General features: G+C 42.8%; 1 protein-coding gene across 2 annotated transcripts in view; it reads right to left on the bottom strand.

The window, feature by feature from the left end:
• The window catches only part of nsg2 (neuronal vesicle trafficking associated 2), a 45,500-nt gene that overhangs the window by 21,366 nt on the left and 499 nt on the right, over nt 1-23,635 (bottom strand). For both annotated transcript variants that reach the window (XM_086177523.1, XM_086177521.1), the window contains exons 2-3: nt 23,281-23,451; nt 9,564-9,674 (exon numbers count right to left, since the gene is read on the bottom strand). In XM_086177523.1, the coding sequence (XP_086033649.1) occupies nt 9,564-9,674; nt 23,281-23,409 (240 nt within the window). In that variant the 5' untranslated portion in view covers nt 23,410-23,451. The remainder of the gene's footprint in view (nt 1-9,563; nt 9,675-23,280; nt 23,452-23,635) is intronic.

Here is a 23,635-nt window from a genome sequence, read left to right as displayed (position 1 = left end):
TCTTCACAAAACCTCACAATGTCTAAAACCCCTGAAAACCTTGAATTATTTCATCCAACCATGAATTTGTATATAGCCAAAGAACCGAATGGCAAATGTCGAATGGATTGAAGTTTGTATTCCCGTAATCACTCGTTTTAATTTCCTCGCCGTAATCTCTGAAAGAAAATGGGATATGCAGTTTGAATGGTATTAAAGTGAAATGCTATTTTATATTTAATGGGCAAGAGGGATGATTTATGTGGCTCGTCGGTTGATGTCGATGGGGGAAAAAAAAAACGATTGCTGTTTGTCGCTCCGAGATACCATTCGAAATGGGCTCTGAGACAAAACTCCCCCGAACGGAGCAGTCATCTGGACGCACAAATCATCCCATATATCACTCACCCAGCAGCAAGGCCGCCACGGTATTAATATGTCTGCTCGGATTTCCAGCTAAGTCGGAGAGCATTCTGTCTATCCGGTCCGCGTCGTTCTCCGCCCGCCGTGTCTTGAATGGCAGCTGACACATGGGACCTCTTTGCAGACAAATGGTCCGGCCCGGAGTCAACAACAAGCCCCCCCCCCCGAACCCCTGGGATAATGGTCTGACCCAGACAGCCTCCGCTTTCATGGCCAAACGTCTTCAGATGGTTAAACCGTCTCCTCCCACGGTGTGTTTTACACAGGCTACGATTAGGGACCCGAGTAACCTGGTTTTACCCCGAAACTTCACGTATTTGCATGTGCTTACTTTTTAAAGCACTGCAATGCAGACACACAGCCACGTTACATCTTTAAACCAGAACCAAATTTTAGGGAATATTTTTCTTCCGTAATTGAAACTTTCCATTGAGCTTCCCAAACACACAATTGTAATTATACAATCAAACCGATGGCAGCTTGGACCTGGAACGTGCGTGCACGTATGCGCGCCGGGGCTTTGGTATCTAGGTAGCGCATCTGGGTGGTCCATTTTATCAAAAGACAATTTTGAATCATGTAACACCTGTGTGTATCCGTCAGCAGAATCCGGCACGGCTATAAGATGGCGATTATTGACCTGGCCGCCAGGATGAAGAGAGGAAGGACGGAAAAAAAAAAAAAAGCGAGAGGGCGATAGGATACGAAACGGCAGAGCGCGAGAGAGACGGAGCGAGAAAGCGACCGGTGAGAGAGATAAAGGTTGCCGGGAAGAATCCCCGGACAGATCAAGAGACGCTTACCTCTCATACCAATTACTTTCAAGCTGCCTTTGGGCAAAGTCCATAAAGCGCAGCTGCTGAGGTGCAGATAATGATAACGCAAGACTATTACTGCGCCGAAGACGGCTCAGGTTGAGAGCGAGTTCAGCGGCGTGAACTTTGAGGCATAAATAGATGAGCCTTGGGCCTGCACGCCTCATGATGTCCCTTCACAGACTCTCTTAATAATGAAAGGAAGATATTAGCAATTTAAACGCTTTGCATTGTATCACAAAAGGACAACAGCGAGATCGTATTTTAGTTTTTTTTAGTACTTACAAATTCCTCAGTAGCTGCTGACCTCAATGTTGAGCAAAGGGACGGCCGTGACCTTGGATAAAGTCGCTTTACCCCGGAATAAGCCGCTCACGTGCACAGAATGTACATCATTCCTGGGTTTGAATATTGAATACTGATTATTTTGATTCCAGAAATCATCAATCGTGATTGTTCGGAAGACCATCAGCCTGATGGGGTTCACAAGTGTGAGTGAGAAAATACCTCCTTTTTTTGTCAAAGCTCCAAAATTATTCATAGTCATCAGGCTTAATCTGCTTTCCTTACAGTTGGGAGACCTCCCACCACACACACACACACACACACACACAGATTAAAAAAGTTATTCATTCTTTAATTCAATGAGGAGCAGCATCAATAGTAGCATTCTAACACCTGCAAGCACGTCATTGTTACATTGCGTTCTATCATTAGGGATTTTTATTAAATTAAATTAAATTAAATGAAATTAAATTAAATTGAATTAAATCCAGCTTTTGTGTTGTTCAAGTTCCAATCTGGAAATCTGTATTTTCTCCCTATTTCCCAGGTACACTCTTCTCACACTGTACTCTCTTGAGCTTGACCCAACATAATTTTTGGTAAACTTTGCAAGACTATCATGTATCTTAGATAAAGACAGTAAAAACAAAGAACCTAAAAAGTACCACAACTCTAAATATACCCCAGTGGATATTCCTAAATAGGAGCGCACTGCAGGAATCGGAGCTTGCAGACAAACACGTATCAAATTCTTCTACGTGTGAATGCAGCAGAGGAGTTTAAAGATACTGTTGTTCCCACATCAGCAGAAGTAGCTTTCACCTCCCCCCCTTCCACCCTCTAATGTTCTCCCTCCTCCAGTCTAGAACAGCACACAAGGTTCAGAGTATAATACTGGAGCTGAAGGTAAATCAATTGCCCCCCCCCCCCCCCCCATTGTTCACTTGAATGTCCCAGAGTCTGCATCAGCGTGGGCGTTTAACCGAGATGTGACGATGGCTTCGAACCCTGCAATCCACATATTAGTCACCGCCTTTAAAAAAAAAAAAAACGACAGGCAATATGCGCCAAAAGTATAGCGCGCAAAGTTTTCAAAACCACGCCGGTTATTACATCCAACTCGACAAACGGTCGGGGAGAGCTCCTGTGGAGGCGGTGGATCGCAGTAAGTCATTTGTGCGGCGGTAATAATGGGATCATTGTTTTGAACAATGGCTGCCTGTCCTGCCCGTCCCGCCTCACCTGCGCAGACCTGCTAACTTTCCCTCCCCCGGCACGGAGCAGACTCCGCTTGGCGGTCGCAACGCTCCCCTGTTGCCATTGTACGTTTGTGCATAATGAGGTTTGTGTTTCCATTTGTCCAGAGGGGGGGATGCGGAGGGGAGGGCGGTGGAGGTGTCAGTTGTGTAGGAGTGACTGTGACATGTGCGGGGGGGCTTGAGCCGAAACCGAGATTACACGGTTTGCGCACAGAACTAGTCAGAAAGAAAAAGGAACACGAATTCCCGGCAAACGCGGCGCCAAGGTAACAGACTAATCCGCCCCCCCTTTATTTCTGGCCCTTGTTTGAAGCCTGATCTCCATGTCCTTACCTGCTTTTGGTCGCATTTGTATAGCTATTAACGGGAATAGAATGTAAATATACCTTTAAGTGTCTGACTGACACTGAATGTTGCTGTTTTATTTGTTTTTTCAAGTACATGCTGAGAATTTTAAAAGAAAACTTAACAGTCAACGCCAGAATTTCTGATTTTATACACCAGCTCAATGGATATTTGATCGTCAATTAAATGAGCAAACTGAGATTCTTTTATTAAAAAAATCTGCATTATTTTTGAACAACTTTAGTCTTTTGAACAGGATTATCAACTTAGATAATTGTCTTCTCAATGGCGCAGAGATTCTTTTGCTTGAAGAGTTTCTTCCGCATTGACTGCCGGGTTTTTGCAAATTCAGGTGAAATTGTTTAAAGGTTCTTTTTAATATTGACCCCTTTAGGATAAAGATGAAAAAAATCGTGCGATGAATTTATCATCGGGAGGGAAAGAATGATTTATCATTTTATTTTATCATTCTACTATTTATTATGTTTTGTCATTTTTCATCCTTCAGCTGAGTGTTGGAGCGTAGGTGTACGAAATGAATGAATAAATGAGCTCTTGGGAGTTAAGAAAGCTCCTATTCAACACTCCGAATCAACTAAATTGTCCATTTACTTTGTTCCCAACACTTTAAACACACATCAACAGTGACTCCTACTTTATTAAGACCACAGGCAACGTGCACTGTCTCACAAACACGACTCTAAATTCAGCCGAGTCTACAAACCAAATATGTAATAATTTACTCTAGCTTTTTCTGGTTTAAAGACAGATTCTGTCCCACCCATCAATAAAACTCCAAAAATATAAAACTCCTTTTTCATTACTTATTTATTGAAAAAAAAAATTGCTTTTTATCAGATTTATGTCTTCGAAACCATTTTCCCAAATCTCCCTCTCCAGGTGCTGGCATTGTATTTTTGCCTGTTAAACTCTCCACATCTCTAAACAAATCATTTTTTGTTCTTTTTGTGATCTATTTTCATGTCTTTTATGTAATGTTTGCACAACATCTTTTTAGCAAAATTACCGATTTAATTAGACACTGAACATAAGATTCAGAATACACTGACTGTATAAATTTACCTTTAGAAATACCTTTTTTGGTATGCAAGTGTTTTTTTTTTTTTTTTCTTAACATCTACTACTGCTTTTCCGCCTGAATTTTCAAACTGAAAATTTTAGTTGTGCTTGTGAAGTTCAATCCCATTCGGATATTTACAGTCAGTTTTGGCACAAAGTGAGCAGAAGTGGCACCAAAGATTTGAAGCCTTGAAATGCACCAATCACATCTGACATATAAGGCAGTTTCCCTTGCCATTTTGCTCAAAAAAAAACACCCAAAACTGTAAAAAGGATTGTCATGTTCATATTTTCGTTTCGCTGTGGATTTGAGAGAAAACTTGACGCAATATTCAACAATGACATTTTCCATTCCGAGAATTTACGTCAAATATGAAAACACTGCATCCTACTGAACTCAAGCTGAGCAAACTTGCATACAGATAAAAAAAAAAGATCACAAGCACAAAATTTGACATGAACGTAAGAATAAGGTATAATCACAACCCTTGTTTCATACCCAATATTAAATAATTAGGATATGCTAACTTCCTTTGCATAAACTGAAGGTTACAAATCAGCTGATGGTGTCTTTTTGTTGCATAAGTGTCAACAGACTTTTCAGAAAACATGTCAATCCTTGATGGGTTCCGAGCACGATATAATAGCGACGGGGAAAAGAGGCTGATAAGACCCTCGGAGGTACCCGGGCTTTATCTACCGTCTCCGAGCTCTATACCTATCTTCCTCCTCCGCACCCAAAAAAAAAAAAATCCTAAAAACTCCAGGTTCATCTGGGTCAACGTTGCGGCGGTATGAGGGTATGCATTTTCCGTTTGCTGGCTTAATGAGGGTGGAAACATGCCCTCCTCGGTTTGCTCCGTGGAACAAAATGACTGCGGGGAATACACTGCAGTGCAGGTCTGCTGAGAGTAATCGAAAAGACAGAGAGGGACGGAGGTGGGTTAAACGTGGGCGAAGGGGGACAGAACAAAAGTGGGAGGGAGGGAGGGAGGACGCCGACTTGGCTGGGATACTACAGCGGGACGGCACTTAGACCCCGTCTAATGGGAGGAATATTCATGAAGCGGAGATGGATGAGTAGAGACGGCGACAAATCGCGAGCTCCAAAACGAAAGGACGGGGCGGAAAATGGCATATTCTTCCATCGAATTATACCTTTAAGTTACGGTATGTTCTCGATATTATATTCCGTGAGGAGCAATGCATCACGGAAATTAACAGTTTGCCTTTCCGGGCCCACTTTTATGCACTTCCGCGTTACGTAACCTTCTATATAAGAGAAGAACCGTCTTGGCAGTTTTTTTTTTTTTTTTTTTTTTTTTTTTTTACTGTTAAATTTCTGAATTAAGCGAAAGGGTGAAAATGGTAAATAAAGCCGAGGCGGGAAAGAAAGGAAAAGCGAAGATAGGATGGATGGCGGAGGAGAGAGGAGACAGGCAGTGAGTGAGGGCGGATTAGCGAGCATTTTACACTCTGAGCTCTTCATCCATCAACACAATCTGCAAAGCTTTGAAGGGAGAGGAGATGTGTAAGCTTTTCAGCCAGAAATGTTTGCTCTGCACTGCGCGGCATGCTGGCTGTGTGTATGTGTGTGTGTGTGCGTGAATCTGCCCCACGCGCCTGTGGAATCAGCTCTGTCAGTCAAGCAAAAGCACACCGTTCAGCGGAGCCACCAAAACCGACCGACATCACATAGAATCAGGGAGACAAAGACACGGTTCTGTCTAACAAAAGCCGATGGCGTAGCAAGCCTCATTGGATGACTGCGAAGTCTCCTGGGAAAAACATTTTGGGTAAGCGATGACTAAATAAGGTGTCTCTACTTAGTTGCGCGTGTATATTTTTGACAGCTTGCATAAAAGTCGACTAAAAAAAGCCACCGTACTCCAAAATGCAAGCGCTCGAAGGTTATAAAGTAAATCGGTGAAAGGGATAATACAGATTTTTTTTTTTTTTTTTTACAATGATCCGGTGCAGATGGACCACTTGCAGGATTTCATTCACTTCCTGGACAAAGCGACACATCATGCACCATTCTGTCCTTATCCCAAAGGCTTGGCTCCCTTAAATGCTGCAGCTGACATTCCTCATCTTTAATTGCGGATTATATATGTTTTGACAAGAAGATGGACGAAGTTACTGCCGGTTACTAAGATTTGGGGTCCATCGGCTACATCGGGTTGGCGCAGGTGAACCCTGAGAACAAGCCGCTGCAAATACACTGAATGAGCATGAATATCCTGTCATCTTTCAGCTGTTTGTGACTTTATCCAAATTTATCCTCATTTAGATGCAGTGGGATGAAGAGCTTTGCCTTTACGCTACAATTAAATATGCATGCAGATGCAGTGTGTACGTACACACATAGATACAAACAGTACATGCGCACGTTCATAAATACATACATACATACCTAAACAAACACAGGTTCATATATGCATGTATACATATACAGTATGTATATGTATACATATACCTATATTAATATTTAAGATACATACAGGACACGTAAGCATTCATAAATATATACGGTACATACATAGGTTCATGCATGTACATGCAACTTGTATATGCATGTATGTACTTACATACATAGATACATACAACACATGCATGCATGTATTCATATGCATACATGTCAATACAAACACTATATATAGTATGTACTGTGGGGAGAACAACTATTTGATACACAGCTGATTTTTCAGCTTTCCCACTTGCAAAGCATGTAGAGGTCTGTAATTTGTATCAAAGGTACTCTTCAACTGTGACTGACAGAATCTAAAACAAAAATCCAGAAAAACACATTGTATGATTTTTAAGTGATTCATTTGCTTTTTCATTGCATGGCATAGGTATTTGATACATCAGAAAACCAGAATATATATTTGGTACAGAAACTTTGTTGGCAATTTCAGGGATCAGATGTTTCCTGTAGTTCTTGACCAGGCTTGCACACACTGCAGCAGGGATTCTGGCCCACTCCTCCAGACGGATCTTCTCCAGATCCTTCAGGTTTCGGGGCAGTCGCTGGGCAATATGGACTTTCAGCTCCCTCCAAAGATTTCCTATTGGGTTCAGGTCTGGAGACTGGCGAGGCCACCTTGAGATGCTTCTTACGGAGCCACTCCTTGGTTGCCCTGGCTGTGTGTTTCAGGTCGTTGTCATGCCTTAAGACCCGGCCACGACCCATCTTCAAGGCTCTGAGGGAAGGAGGTTGTTGTCCAAGATGGCGTGATTCATGTCCCCATCCATCCTCCCCTCAATATGGTGCAGTTGTCCTGTCCCCTTTGCAGAAGAGCATCCCCAAAGAATGATGTTTCCACCTCCATGCTTCACGGTTGGGATGGTGCTCTTGGGGTTGTACTCATTCTTCTTCTTCCTCCAAACAAGGCGAGTGGAGCTCAGACCAAAAAGCGCTATTTTTGTCTGATCAGACCACATGACCTTCTTCCATTCCTCCTCTGGATCATCCAGATGGTCATTGACAAACCTCAGACGGGCCTGAACATGCGCTGGCTTGAGCAGGGGAACCTTGCGTGCACTGCAGATTTTTAATCCATGATGGCGTAGTGTGTTACTAATAGTTTTCTTTGAGACTGTGGTCTCAGCTCTCTCCGGGCCATTGACCAGGTTCAGACTTGTGGTTCGGAGATGATCCCTCACCTTCCTCATGATCATTGATGCCCCGGCAGGAGAGATCTTGCCTGGAGCCCCAGACCGAAGGAGACTGACCATTATCTTGAACTTCTTCCATTCTCTAATAATTGTGCCAAAAGTTGTTGCCTTCTCACCAAGCTGCTTGCCCATTGTCCTGTAGTCCATCCCAGCCTTGTGCAGGTCTACAATTTTATCCCTGATGACACAGCTCCGGTGTTGGAGAGGTTGGAGTTTGTTTGATTGAGTATTTGGACACGTGTCTTTTATACAGGTAAGGAGATCAAAATGGTGCAGTTAATACAGGTAATGAGTGGAGAACTGGAGGGTTTCTTAAAGAAAAACTAACAGGTCTGTGAGAGCTGCAATTCTTACTGGTTGGTAGGTGATCGAATACTAATGTCATTCAATAAAATGGAAATTAATCACTTAAAAATCATTCAATGTGTTCTTTCTGGATTTTTGTTTTAGATTCTGTCACTCACAGTTGAAGAGTACATATGATAAAAATTACAGATCTCTACATGCTTTGCAAGTGGGAAAAACTGAAAAATCAGCAGTGTATCATATATACTGTATATATGTATATGTACTTACTTAAATACATAGATACACCCAGTACATGCATATATACAGTGCATACAGAACACACAAACACACACACATAGAAATGTGTATATTTATATATGTGTGTTAAACATGAATAAACTATTCCAAAAAATGCCATCTGCCCTGAATCCCAGAATAGGTCCATCAAAAAAAATACTCAATTGATTTTCTAGGAAATGCATTTATATCCTATCGACACCGAGGTGTCAAGATAGAGGATTTCATCAATACCGCTCTCTCCTGTTGGACCAAAATATAAACAGAGCTGGTGAAAGGGGAGAAGACTTTCTTTCCTTTTGTGTCGCGTCTTTTGCAAAATCTATATGAGACTGGGCAGCTCAGCTGGACTCTCAGTGAGAAAATGGATGTTTTCTCTGCATAGAGGATTGTACAGAAATGCCACCATTTTCCAGATAAGAGTTCATCTGATTGCACTGAAGTGCCCAGGTTGAACAGTAGTTACCTAACCTTGGTGTGTGTGTGTATGTGTGTATGCAAATACAGGAGTGTGAATGTGTGTAAATTGCACATATATATTTCCCGACTTCTCTTGGTGCACAATTGCTATTTCCATCCTCATCTGCTTGAGAAAACCTTCGGGCCCATCAGCCACCTCTCAGTCACACAAACACCTAGGATTCCACCCCCCATGCCCCCCCCCCACACACACACACACACACAGACACACACACACTCTGTCGGGGTTGCTATGGAGGGAGGTTTTCTTTGCTGCCATGACAACGTGATTTCTCTTTGGTCTCCCCTAACAACAACCGAAGAATGGAACAGACAAGCACCTTGGTGATGTAAATGTTTTCAGAACGGTAACTCTCTGATTTACACACACTGCCGAAATCACCTGTCCTTTCCTTGAGAAAGTTGTGTTTGTGGAGAGTGTGTGCGCGTGCAGAGGAGAAAGAGTTGCTTGAGCTGATAATTTCCCTGCGGCTTTTTTTTTTTTTTTTTTTTCTTTTTAATCTCCACGTCCGTTCACTTTGAGCTCGTCCGTTCAGCCCTCACGCTGATCTGAAGTGTCCGTAAAATGTGTTCTGCTCATTACCAAACAATAAACACCGTGACAACGGGTCTTACATCAACATGGTCTTACCTTAAGTCTCTCAGACACGCCATCAGTAAAGCTTATGGTGAACTCCTCCACCTTGGGCACCTTCAGCTTCTTCTTCTCTGTCTGGTACTCTGTACGAGTTTTCACCACCACCTGGAGGAGATGGGAAGGCGCATTATAGTGGATCCTATAGATATTTCATTGATGGATTGATGGATTTGATGGGATAATCGTGCAAAACCAAGTGACTAATAAAACTGCAGCAGGTCAACAGGAGGTGTCCGTCAGATTTAGGACGTCCGCCGCCTTCCGCTTAAAGCGGCATGAAAACAATAATCATCGGAAACATTACTTTCCTTTTTGGATAAATGATATATGAGGCAACTGTCTGAAAGAGCTATAGGATTTAAATGGCAACATTTAGCAGCTGTCAGGGCGCCACATGAGGTATTGGAAATTGATAAAGGCACAAAGATGACTCTTGTACCTTGTTTATTTATCTGACATGGATTGAAGGAGGAATACCAATGGGTTTGTTTGTCAAAAAGAGAGTCCCGGGCCCAACCGGAGCAGAATAATGACTGACTGGGATGCCGGCAGGCTGTGGATAGGGGTAAATTGTCCAAAAAGTGCTCTCTGCACGTCCTTCCAGTGTGCCCGTATGTCTTCCACGACACCAGCAGCCGTCCGTGCACAACAGCGGAAGCCACGATGAGCTGTCGGATGAAGGCTAACATGCAAAGTGGCTCGATATTTTCTCTTTGGTGACGAACGTAATCCTCTAAAAGGCTCGGCTCGCACACTTGTAACCATAAATTCCACCAAGTTTTTTTTTTTTTTGCTATTTTCCTTGTTTTTTTAAAGTGATGCAAAAAATGGATACAGTTAAAGCACATTAGCATTGTGAGCCCTCAACGTAATTAGGCAAGTTGCTGGAAAAATTTCCTTAAAAACTGTAACATTTAACATCTTTGAAAAGGTTGCCATGACAATGATCTCCGGCGGTCTTTTCCCAATAAAAGCCCAATAGGTCTTGAAAAGAGCGTAAATGTTTGGAAACACTTGGCATTTTTAAAGCGGAATCACCCCCAAAACAATGGAAATCGAGAAATCAAGGCTCACTTTGACTATTTGAACGCGTTCAGAGCTCGGATAATGGACCACCCCTGATCGCAAGTGTAAAATAGCAAAGTAAAACAATATAAAATAAACAAATGGCACGCACCCCGAAGGCGGGAGTAAATAGCTTGCGCTGATTAATAAAAAGCAGCGCTCAGCGCCGGGCTCTCACTTATAGCTCTGGTGTGTAACAAAACCGGCTCAAAATAGTCCTATCACAACCGGACTCTTAAAAAAAAGAATAATCTGGATTTTTCTGTTATCATCGCTTCACAAAAACAGGGTCTCCAGTTTAATTCTGAAAAGGGAGGCCCTCCGTGTGGGGCTTCCTCATGTCTGCGTGGGTTCTCTGGGTTCTCCGGTTTCCTCCCAAAATCCAAGAAACAAACAGTAGCTTCCCTGGATGCTCTAGACATGAATGGCATAAGCATTTCCATCGACTTCAGAATCTGTTATAATGAGATATAAACTGTGGCAGAAATACATCAAGAGCTCAAACGAGATCTGACAAGACTAGGATCCGACCCTCTGATGGGCAGCCCTGTCTTATTTTGATAAAAAAAAAAAAAAAGAAGGTTTGATGTCCAGAATCCAATGCCGCCCGAGCTTCCTTGAAGCGAAACCAGGCTCGAGTGCTGGCAGCGCAACGAAAGGAGCCAGGAGAGGATAACTTTACCCCAATACTGTCAAAACCGGGCTCATCGAGTAAACAGGCTTCCAGCGGCAGTCAAAACACAGGAGTCTGGAGGAAAGTAAACACGAAAAACAACCAACAAGATATCGGGGTTATTGGTTCTGAAACTGCGGGTGAGGAAAGTGGGTCGGATATTTACTTTTTTAGAATTGTTTGCTGTCCCTGCTCACCTTCAGCTTGTACATTAAGGAGAAAGTAAACATTTAAAATTAAAACTGCACTCACTGCAGTTGTGGAAGTTATTTGGCATTATTGAAATATTAGTTTTCTTATGAAACAGAAGAAACCACTGCAACCGAGGTCATGAATATTCAATTGGTGGGATCGGTGATGGGCTAACAGAAATGTTTCCTAATAATTCAAGACGGGCAACAAAACCGCACCGCAGATCAGCCACTGAGATGTTATCATGAAATTTCCATTAAACCCTGCGTGTATTTTATATCATTCATTCATTCATTCATTCATTCATTATTGAGATCTACAACCATTCACTCTCTGATTAAATTTGCTAGTCTTTTATATCATTCATTCGTTCATTCACTAATTCATTCATTATTTTTGCTGCTTATCCCGCACTGGAGTCATTGAAAGCCATATATTTGGGACTTGTGGGATGCATTTAGACACCTACAATCATTCACTTTCTTATTAAATCTGCTACTCTTTCATCATTCATTTGTTCATTCATTTATTCATTATGTATATTGCTTATCCTGCATTTAGACTAAAGGCAGGGTTCACCCAGTCGATCACATACAGGACTGTCTCAGAAAATTAGAATATTGTGATAAAGTTCTTTATCTTCTGTAATGCAATTACAAAAAACAAAAATGTCATACATTCTGGATTCATTGCAAATCAATGTGAAATATTGCAAGCCTTTTATTATTTTAATATTGCTGATTATGGCTTAAATCTTAAGAAAACTTAAAACCCTATCTCAAAATATTAGAATATCATGAAAAAGTAATTTTTGTTTTTTTTAACTGCATTACAGAAGACAAAGAACTTTATCACAATACAGTGATCCCTCGCTATAACGCGGTTTACTTTTCACGGTTTCGCTACTTCACGGATTTGCATCGTGCTTTGTGTTCTGCATTCTGATTGGCTAAAAAGTCACTCCGCTTCTTCTCTACCTGTGCGTCAATAATGTTGCAGTTTAATATGTACACGTACGTAAAACAGCTTGCCAAATTTACATTACGTACATGCACATTCTCTTGCAATTTCGAGTTTCTCTAAAACCCATAATGTTGACAAAACGCTCTGGACCGACAAAAGCGCCTGCGGCAGGGCCCAAAAGGCAGCGGAAGATGCTATCTATCGCAGATAAAGTTAAACTTCTGGACATGCTAAGGGAAGGTAAAAGCTATGCGCCTGTAGGTCGGCATTACGTAATTACTTAATAAATCTTCTGTTCGTTCCATAAAGACGGAAGAAAAAAACATAAGCACGACAGCAGCACTGTATAATAGAGTATTTAATCGTATAATAATTGTAAAAAAAAAAAATAAAGGTTTCTACTTCACGGATTTTGCCTATCACGGGTTCCTTTTGGAATGTAACCCCCACGAAAAACAAGGGTTTACTGTATTCTAATTTTCGGAGACAATCCTGTATAGACATATGACCATTCACTCTTGTATCATTCATTCAATCATTCATTATATATGTCGTTCATCCTTGAGTCATTAGGAGCCATAAATTTGGGGGCAAATAGGAGGCATATAGAGACATACAACCATTCACTCTCTCGTTAAATCTGCTAGAATTAACATTCATTCATTCATTCATCCATTATGTATATCGGTTAACCTGCACTGGAGTCATTGGGGTGAAAGGCGGGGTTGACCCTGGGCTGGTCACCAGTCGATAGCAGGGCCACATTCAGTGATCCTCAGTCTTACAACTATTTACTCTGTCATTCCCACAACTTGGGTATTTAGAGTCTCTGATGACCATTCTGGATGGTTTTGGGCTGTAGGTGGAAGCCGGAGAACCCGGAGGAGACCCAAGCAGATACAAACTTTGCGGTAGCGCTAAGCGGATGACGTTAGCCGTTCGTTGGCCGGCATCCTGATATCTCAAGCCTCGATCTCGCGGTACTGCAGCTTCATCTGCCGCACTGTAACGCCGACACACGCGTCCAACTTTGCGGTCGCTTTGCCGCATCGCGAGAGTCGGGCGAATGACAAGGCAGAGCTGGGCCGGAAAAGGGAACGCCGCCTGTGTGTCCTTGCGGCTAATTGAACTGCTTCCAACCAGGTCTCTGTCACTTTGAGACAAAGTCAGACGCTCCTGTGCACACAAACTAGCTCCGCCGTCTGAATAACAAGGCTGTCAGTCGGCTCTCCAAAGCTCTTATCCGAGAGGCGAGTGCCGCTGTAGGTGTGCTGAATGTGGCGCGTTGATTGGACCCCAGAGGCCCGGAGGCTCCGAGGAGCGATGACCTCCTATGTAGGAGACGTAAAAAGCAAAGTCTGAATTCAGCCCAAAACTTTCTCAGTCTCTGATCCCGTCCCGGTCGACCCGAGCTCGGCCCGAGCGTTCGCTCTTCTCAGAGCTTTACGTAGCTTTATTATTCTGTCACTCCTTCCCTTACGTCTAGCAGCTTTGTTCCATATTGCTTGATGAAGTTGTCATCAATCAACATCATGTTGTTTATACAGGCCTTTAGCTGGCGGCACAGTCCCATCTGCTCCCAGATTCAAATATTACGAGCAATAAAAGCCTTGTTTAACAAGGTGTGATGTAAAAAAAAAAAAAAAAACCCTCATAAATGATGCAGCAATGAACAGTCATAATAGGGAAAAAAAACATAATAACAAGTTGCTTAGTTACTTATTACCGCACACAAGCAATACCTCATTCTTCAACTGACTGTTGGGCTGACAGTCTATTAACGCAAGTAACTATGTTTTTGTTTTTTTTTTTAATGAAAGGCAATGGCCTTTATCAAATATATCAAGGCTGGGTGAGTGCAATATCAAAATATGCTGACAGATATTAGAATTGAATTTCATAAATTAGGGCGTCTTGGAGAATTTATTTGTTTATTTATTCATATAATTTATATATTTATATAATTAATGTCTTCATTGTTATAGCCATCTGTATAATCATCATTACCATTATTATTATTGTTGATAATAATAATAATTATCATTATCGTTGCTGCTGTTACTATTTATTTATCTATACTATTTGTTTTTATACAAAAGCACTTTTTTGATTGATATTAGACAGCATCTTGCAATTTTACTATGTAAATTCTTCTACTTGGGTTATTTTTGTTTTTTTGTTTTATTTGTCAAGTTTTCAAACAGCTAGAAAATGCTAAGATATACATTTATATCAACTTACCTTACTCAATAATAATTCCTGACCAAATGTGAAAAGAAATATAGGCATCCATTACAATGTTAAAAAAAAAATTACATTTTGTTACCCGGTAATACATTGCTAGGACTATCGACCAATAAGTATATAATGACGATGTTATGACACCTCTGTGCTGTAGCAATGAAGAGAGAAGATAATGTTTGTGTTCCGGACCATTTCCCTTTATTATCTGACAGTATGTACGAATACGTTTATGGTTCTGGGGGGGTTCATTGCTGTGGGATGTGCTGGATTATCGTTTTGCTCTCAAGACGGCACATAACTCTCCATCACCAGGAAAATGTTTGCATTGTTAGCATGCTAGAGGAGCAGCAGTGGACATTTATACCTCACTGACATTAAGAATCGTGAAAATCACGATGGCATTCTCATCCTATCCGTCTTGCAGGTCAGGTCTTCTTTAAGAGCTGACATGGCAGTGGCCCCTGAGGCCCCATAATACTTTCTCACTCACTGTGACCTTCCAGTGTGACATTAAGACTGACGGGCACTTATGCGACATGCTGGGAAACCTTTGTCGCTATTTGCTGTGAGAATTGGCGCTCACCTGTTCATGGCCTGAGAACATGTTGTATAAAATTGTATAAAATAAGATAAAATATAACTAAATTAAATTAAATTAAATTAAACTAATATCCTTTCACTTTTTAAGTGAGTATCTTTTGACTGAGAGTGACATGATATATAATAATAATGGTAGATAATAATGTATATAATGTATTAATATATATATATATATCTTCCTTCAGCCGCAGGGACTCTCAAAATCTTTGTACTTAAGACCTTAAAACACTTTAAAGCCTTGACTTTGACACTTTATAGTTTTATTTGTATTTCTTATTCTTTCCCCCCCCCCCCCTTTTTTTTTTTTTTTTTTTTTTTTTTTTAACTGTTTATACAATTTCCAACTATTATTTATCATTGTTATATTTTACTCGAAACTCTGGCACAACAATTTCCTTCGGGATAAATAAAGTTGTTCTTATTCTTATTCCTATTCTTATTCTTAAAATATGTAAGGGAGATGGGAGGACTGCCATATAAGATACAAGGGCGCTATCAAAATACGTTCAACTTTCTGTGATTGGATATGGAGATGGTGCAGAAAAAACAAAACCTGAAAAGCCCAAATCTCCTTTTCCCAGACATATATAAGTTTTTTTTTTTTTTCTGTGATAATGTTTTTTGAAAGTACTATATATTTGATATATAGTTTTAAACACATTACTTTGAGGTGACTGCCAACCGCACAGACAAGAAGGCGCGGTTGTCGGACGGAGAAATAAAAAAAAAAAAAAAAACATATCCATCGGGCTGCAAACTGCCATTTGAGGTCAACATTTTCTTTTAGATGATTTTCAGCTGCCGGAGAATTCATTTGACAGATCTGTCTATCCAGCAAGCACGTGTTGCCTCCGTGATCTCCTCAGGCCTGCACTACCCCCCTCCCCGCCCCCCCCCGCCCCCGGCAGGGTTTTGGGATGAAGCGAGCAAACACACAGACACTGTGCATGAACGCATCGCTGGGTTCACGGTGTCCTGAAGGAGCTTTCCCCTCCACATCATGGCGGACACACGTCACCCTGGTGCTTTCCATCAAGCTAAACCCCCCCCCCCTCAATCTTGTCGCAACCGACTCTGTGAGGGAGGATGGAGGATGGAGAGGATCAGGGACGAGTCCGTCAGAGAAACAGCGGCACACGTTAGATGTTCTGGAGATAAAGTCAGAGATGGTTTGGAGACAGACAGAGGAGGGTTGAGGGATGCTGAGGTTGCAGGAGGCCGAGGGGAAGACCCAAGAAGCCACGGAGGGAAAGAAGACGTGAAGTTAGTCGGCGTGAGAGTGGAGGATGCAAAGGAGAGGGTTAGATCGAGGCAGGTGATTGGCTTTGGAAACCCCTGAGGGGAGCAGAAGGATAGTGAAGAAGAAGCTTAGTTTCAAACTACAGTAAAACATCGGCTTACCAACGCCCCAAACTACAACAAATCAGCTTACGAACAGAGTTTGCGATCAACTTTTGAAACAAACAAACAAACAAACTCACGGGCTTTTGGTGCTGTGGCATCGTAGCGTAGTGGCAGTCATGCGTGCTAACCCGCGTTGTTTACGTTTTTAATTTTGTACTTTTTTTCAGTAAGTTCACCCTATTTTGGCTCCCAAAAAGACTGAAAGTGCGAGTGCGAGTCGTGTTAAGAAGAAATTAAGAATATCGGTTGATCTAAAGAAAGAAAAATAATTGCTAAATATGAAAGTTGTGTTCTTGTTACGGGTCTCACCAAGCACAACGTAATGGCTAAGTCAAACATGGAGATAGGGTTAGCATTAGCACGAGTATTAGCATTAGCAGTACCATTAGCATTGGAGGGTCTCGTAACGAGACGGCTTTACTTTTTCTTATTTAGTGAGGGAAACGCAGAGTACCAGTGCTTGGAAGAAGAAAAAGAACTGCTGAAAAAGTAATAATATCTTTGATTCCTGTTTGTATTTTTGCCACAAATGAACCAATAGACAAGTTTCAAAAGGGTGTTTTGGGGCTTAACTGAGTCAAAGAACGAATTAAATTCACAAACCAAAGTTCAGCTTTTTTGTAGTTCATGATCTCAATGCTATTTAAGGCGGTATGATGGCAAATTTCACTCTGCAGTAGCAAACCTCCATCAGATTCAGCAGGGTATAAAACCATTATGGGACGTATTACCAGGTCAATATATTGTTACTCATTTTTATATGATGTAAATCCAGCAACTGTCTTATTTTAGGGAAAACAACACCAGGACAACTGGATGTTTTTCGCTTTCTGCATTTTCGCTTTTAGCAAAGCAACCGATTGAGTGATGGGCTACAAGATGAGCAGAATAATCCAAGAACCTGCAGGATATAATTGGCGGATGTTGATTTTGAGACGGGTCTACGTGTCAGCATGGCACGGAAATAATGAGGAAATCCTTATTCAAAGCTGAGATGCGGCGCGGCCGTTGACGACAAACCTCCCGCCCCCCGATTCTCAGCTGTAGGTCTCTCATGGTGGTCATTCAGGTCGAGTAAAGGCATCATTTGCATTATCACCCCCCATCAGTAAATCCCTACATATACATTAGAAATGAACGCAGCAGTGCAAAGCCTCCACATATGCAGCGTACTCTGTCTCCCGCTTTTCTTAAAATCAGTCAGACGTTTAAAAAGTATTCCCGTATTTTTGTAGCTTCGGGTTATTTCTTTAAAATTCACAAATGTAAAGGAGGGTTCATCCTCCACGTCCCCATCAAATTACATACATTTGAATCGACGTATCAGTCAAATTCGGCAGAGCCGCGAGGATGAATCAGACTTGAACGTTGTATCCCAGAAGGCAAGGAAGGAGGCAGAGCGAGAGAATCAACGTCGGACGACAGAGCGTAAAAAGCATGAACAGGAGGCGCTCAAAGCAGATCTTTGTACGTGGCGCTTCCTTCTCAGAGAACCTCAATCTGTGAGTTCATTTTTCATTTTTTGGTCTCTGTCTTTGGCAGAAAATCCAAGAAAAAGACCCAGCACCCCCGATTGTTGCGCTTGCTAACCTCGTAGTCGGGCTAATCACATGGTCTTGACGCAAGTAAATAAACCGAAGATCCAGACCAATAAACGTCACGCATGTAGAAAGTCTCGCTCAGATCCCTAAAACCTGACAAACATGGGACTCAAAGATCTTTTTGCCGTAACTTGAAAAATAACAAATAATAAAATGGGCTTAAACTGAATCAGAGCATCGGTTTTCTCCGGAAACCTTCAATTCCGCTGAACTCCGGTTATGAGTCTCGCTCAAAAGGCGAATTTGAAACTTATTTATGTTCATGTGAGCCCACTTCCCAGATGTGCAACTTTTGCAAAAATGTGCAAAAAAGCAATATTTTGCAGCTCCTAGAACCCTTTCCGGGAACCGTTCCTTGATTCGGACAGCATAGGAACCGGGAACTCGGATCATTTTAGCTGCTAGTCCGAGGCAGGATCTCGTCACGCATCCGTAGGAACTTATGTAACGTAGCTGCTTGCCGATTGGTGGAGCTCTTAAGCCACAGCCATTGCCGGATATTTCTCAAGGACTACCGAGCGCCATTTAAACATGCTGATCAAAGAATGGGTGACAAACGGACCGACGAAGACCTGCCACGCCAGAGGTATCAAACTAAAATACACAGAGGGCCAAAATTCAAAACTGGGACAAAGTTGCAGGCCAACATTGATTTTTATTGAAAAAAATCTTCCTAAAGATATAACAATGAACCTTTTCATATAGACCCAAACAAGTTTTGCTTAAAAACTAAATATGGAACAAGCATAGCTTAATACTATACAATATATAACTTACCGTAATTTCCGGACGATAAGCCGCGACTTTTTTCACGTAAACAACGATGCGGCTACAATATAGACGTTTTTTTTTTGGGGGGGGGGGGCTGACGAGCTTCGCGCCGCTAAAACGTTTATCGTTTATCCTCGTCACATCGGACCGATGGAATGACCCGGAAATTCTGAGTCCGTTCAACTCCGACACCGAAGAAGACGACTTTGACAGTTTTAGTGCGCAGGAGGAAGCCCAAGATAGCGATCAGCTCGCTGGTGCGGCTTATATTGAGGTGCGCTCAATAGTCTGGAAATTATGGTAATATTGCACGCATGCAAAATCCTGTTTTCTGCCTAAGTAGCAGGGTACCAGTATTAGCATAAGGTCGCCATGACTACTATCAAAACAGACGAGAGGGCGTTTATGGGTCCTGTTGTAATTTTTGTGCCAAAACACCAGCGGAAAATTCTGGGATTTGTGGAATTGTAGAACTGTCAACTATACCAGCGGGCCAGCTCTAATAGTCATTTGGTGTGTCTTTGCGGGCCAAATATAATTACAGTGCGGGCCAAATTTGGCCCGCGGGCCAGAGTTTGACGCCTATGGGCTACGCCATTGAGGGGTTTCCAGGGCTCGCAGAAGAACGTAAACATTTTCACTATCATTTGATTTCCCGAATCTGTGCAGAGGCAAAAAAAAAAAAAAAAAAACAACTGAGAGTCCACGGCTATTAGTCCCGCCGTGCAGAACACAAATGCTGTCATGGCTTCCATATTGTCCAGACTGTCAACCTCTTCTTCACCGTGGTTTGGTTTTTGGAGTCTGCACGTCGCAGACTGTCCCTATTCTGGTCCCCTACTGCCGGTGGGAATGTAAAAGTATCAGGTTGCCCTTTTGGCGGCTAGTTCCTGGAGCCAAATTGCCAAATCCATGGCAAATCCAAGACAGGAAGCCATCGGTGAAGGTAGCGGAGATGAACACGATGAGGTTCTCTTTAGAAGCACGGAGGACCAAATCAGAGGAACAGCAGCACGTTAGATGTTCTAGAGATAAAGTCAGACTGAGATGGTTTGGAAATGGACAGAGGAGGAATGGTGAAGTTCTAGGTGGGAGGTTGCCAGGCAAGAGGCCGACAGGAAGTGGATACAGCGTTAGACGGAGCCAGGTGATTGGCTGTGGTGACCCCAGAAGGGAGCAGCCGCGAGAAGAAAAGAAGAAGAAGAACACAGTTGTGAACGTCCAGAAAACCGACATGATAAAGGATGTTTTCAGGACAAAACGGGAAGCTTTGGATATCATCAGCAGGCCTTGGACCGGAGCCGACAACAGATCTCTCTGGTTTGCGTTGTATTTATGCATCACTTCCCGGGGGAAGATAAAATTCTTTAAAAAAAACTCGAGGCCGCCGACGAAATTAGATTTGGCAGTAAAGTGACCTTTGGCAACGCCCACGCCGCCCCTGGCATGACAGCGAATGTAGCCATCCGCATCGGCGCCGTGATTTTCTTCCAGACGAGATTTCCGGCGAACGCGTCGAACACGCGGAAACGTATAGACGACTCTAAGCGGCTTATGCTTCAGCTGAACCTGCGTTTTATTTTTTTTTATTTTTGTTCCTCCTTTGAGCCACAGCCCACTGACTGGGAAAAAAAAAAAAAAAAATCTGCATCTAAAAGCGAGAAGATGCTCCACGGGCCATGAATCACCTGCTAAATCACAGGAGTTCATACAGCCTCCCACGTTATTTCCTCCGCCAGCTAACCCCATCAGGTGATGGAGTACGCCATAATACAAAAAAAGAAGAGCGTGAGTGTGTGAGGATCAAACCCCCGACGGCGGCTTCGACTACAAAGCAGCCGCCCTCTCTCCGAAAAAAAAAAAAACCTCCGACCGGCCGAGCGATCTAATCAGTGCAGAGTGATTGACAGCTCTCTGAATGTCATGTCATGAACCGGCGGCCACCGACTGGAATTGCTTGTCAGTCTCACACGTGTGCTTAGATGTATTGTTCACATCCTGCCAGAACACACACGCACACACACGTGTGTAGGAGTACATCCGTGTATAAGCGGGGCGCCATCCATCCTTTTCGTGAGCGTGGAGGCTGAAGAAATAAAACAAACTGGGAAATCATTTCGCAAAGACGCAACGTGACTTGTCACTTGTTGTTCCGGCAGACGGCGGAGGCGCCGCTCCTCGTGCTTTAAGCTGTTATTGCAACAATAACCCCCGAGTCTTTTTCTTTTTGTGTTAATCATTGCGAGAAGTTGCTCGCCGTGTATTTTTGGTGCGTCCAATGAGCAATGAACGCTCTCGCTATCTCTCTTTCGCCACGAAAAAAGAGCATCCATGAGGTTATTACTTATTTAGCGCCGCCTCAAACCTTACTAGAGAAGCCCAACAGGCTCACAGTGTGTGTGTGTGTGTGTGTGTGTGTGTGTGACTTTGCTTACCCAAACCCCCCAACACGTTAGCAAGTGTACGAAATAAAACAGGATTCTGAATCCCTTGACTGGCTGGTCTGTACACTTAACGATTCCCTCAACGCTAAAAAAAAAAAAAAAAAAAATGTTTATTCGATTTCACTTGGGATCCGTCATTATTAAAAATAAACATTTTCGCGAACTCTGAGTTTCTGCGTCATCGTTAAAGCGAAGGCTAACAATAGCTAACAATCGAAGTGCCGATGTATCGAGCAAATGATAAAAAAGCGAGAATGTTAAAAAAAAGACAACTCTGTTAACACAAGCAGGGTGCTGAGAGAGTTTGATTGACAGGAGCTGTTCCAAATCCGACCACGTGTCAGAAGTAGCTCTAAAAAAATGCACAATTTGGTTTTTTTTTAAGGGTTTCCAAATAAACCGTGAATGGAATCACCCGGCAGACGGTGATTGAAAAATCAAGGGGGACACGAAGGGGATGGAAGAGAGGTTAAACACTTTTAATTTTCATTGACTACCTGCGGCATCATAACGCAAAACTAGTTAAAATTCAGTCAATTAAAAAAAAAAAAAAAAAAAGATTATATGCCGCGGTTGAAGCTGTTAGTTTGTCCGAAGTTGAAAACTTATGACACTGAATTCTTTTAAAATGTATGTATATATATAAATATTTTGCTGCATTGTTGAGATTTTAGTGTAAATAGACCGATCCCCCCCCCGCCAACCCCGATTTAGTCAATGCGCAGGAAATCAATCCATCGCTCAAATGGACGATTGCTAATTTGGTTATTGACGACCGATCAATTTAATAGAGCGGTTGCTAGTCGGGGCGGCGGCTCAGCACAACCTCTGTCGGCTGGAAACAATGCAAATCACCGTATCAATACGCGTATCGGCAACTGGATCGATGGGCGAGGGGGGGGGGGGGGGGGTTGATCGGCTAAGAGGGGAGGTCAATATTTTCCTTTTTGATTTCTCTGTCCGAGCCATTTTCTTAACAGAATTTCACCGGATTTTTGTGATTTTATGCGTCAATTTGTCACTTTTGACAACTTGGTAGTTTCACCCCGCGACGTCCAAACCGCCCTTCTTCACGAAGGTCCCGCCAAGGCCCCGTTCTGTGTAACACAAGCTTAATAACGTAATTATAAACAGGACAGCGAACAGTGTCGGGTTAATTGTGTTTCAAGTGACAAAAAAACGAAGGAGGAGGAGGCCGATGTGGTATAAAACAGTTTTATAACTCGGGACCTCAGAAGGAATGCTACAACTGGGGAAAAATAGGATTGTCAAAGGTGCGGCGGTTGCCGTGGTGAAGCCGAACCCGAGGCTCGCGAGCTTCCGTGCGCGCCCGAAGCGCGGATTGTCTAATTCCATTAATTTTCATAACGCGCTATCAGTGCAGCTCACTGTCCCGAGCCCACGGAAACGCCAGTCCTCCCTCCCACTCTCTCCCTCTCTGGTCCAACTGCCACCATGGTAACTGGATTAACGTGCAGCGACGCAGTTACTATGGGATGTCGAGATGATAAATGACAGTCTGTCTGGCACCAAATCCCCACCACCACCACCGCCGCCGCCGCCACCACGCCTCCCTAATCTCAGCTGGAAAACAAAGGACACAGCCAGGAGATGGCCCGAGATGAATGGACGCGTGAATAAATAAAAGCATGTGTGTGTGTGTGTGTGTGTGTGTGTGTGTGTTCTGTGAAGCCACAGGAAGGTTTGGGGGACCCGGCGACCCCCGGAGAGCGGCTTCGGCTGCTTCCTCTCACCTTGTCAGGTGCTTGGTTCTGGAGGCTGCCAACATCCAGAGGAGTGATGAGGGGCACATTCTGGAATCCGTCCTCCACGCTCGGCGCTTTGGCCCCTTTGTCTTGGAGATTACCCCCCAGTTTCACCATCTTTCACCTTATATATCCTCTTATTTCCTCCGTGGACTGCTCCTGAATGAAGGAGGAGGAGGAAGAATTTTTTTTTTTTGTTGTTTTGTTTTTTTGTTGTTTTTTTTAACCACTCTTTGCCTGGTCTAGTGTAATAAACGCGTAATAACACCGCTATTACGCGGTTAAAGTATTGTTGCTTTTTCAGAGCTGATGGAGTTTATTTACAAATCCCCGATCGAGTTGT

The sequence above is a fragment of the Fistularia commersonii genome, chromosome 29, assembly GCF_037954325.1.
Source record: "Fistularia commersonii isolate RoL2024-O1a breed Wild chromosome 29, RoL_Fcom_v1.0, whole genome shotgun sequence".
Lineage (NCBI taxonomy): Eukaryota > Metazoa > Chordata > Actinopteri > Syngnathiformes > Fistulariidae > Fistularia > Fistularia commersonii.
The sequence above is the reverse complement of the archived record's forward strand: the minus strand, read 5'-3'. Positions and strand labels throughout refer to the sequence as shown.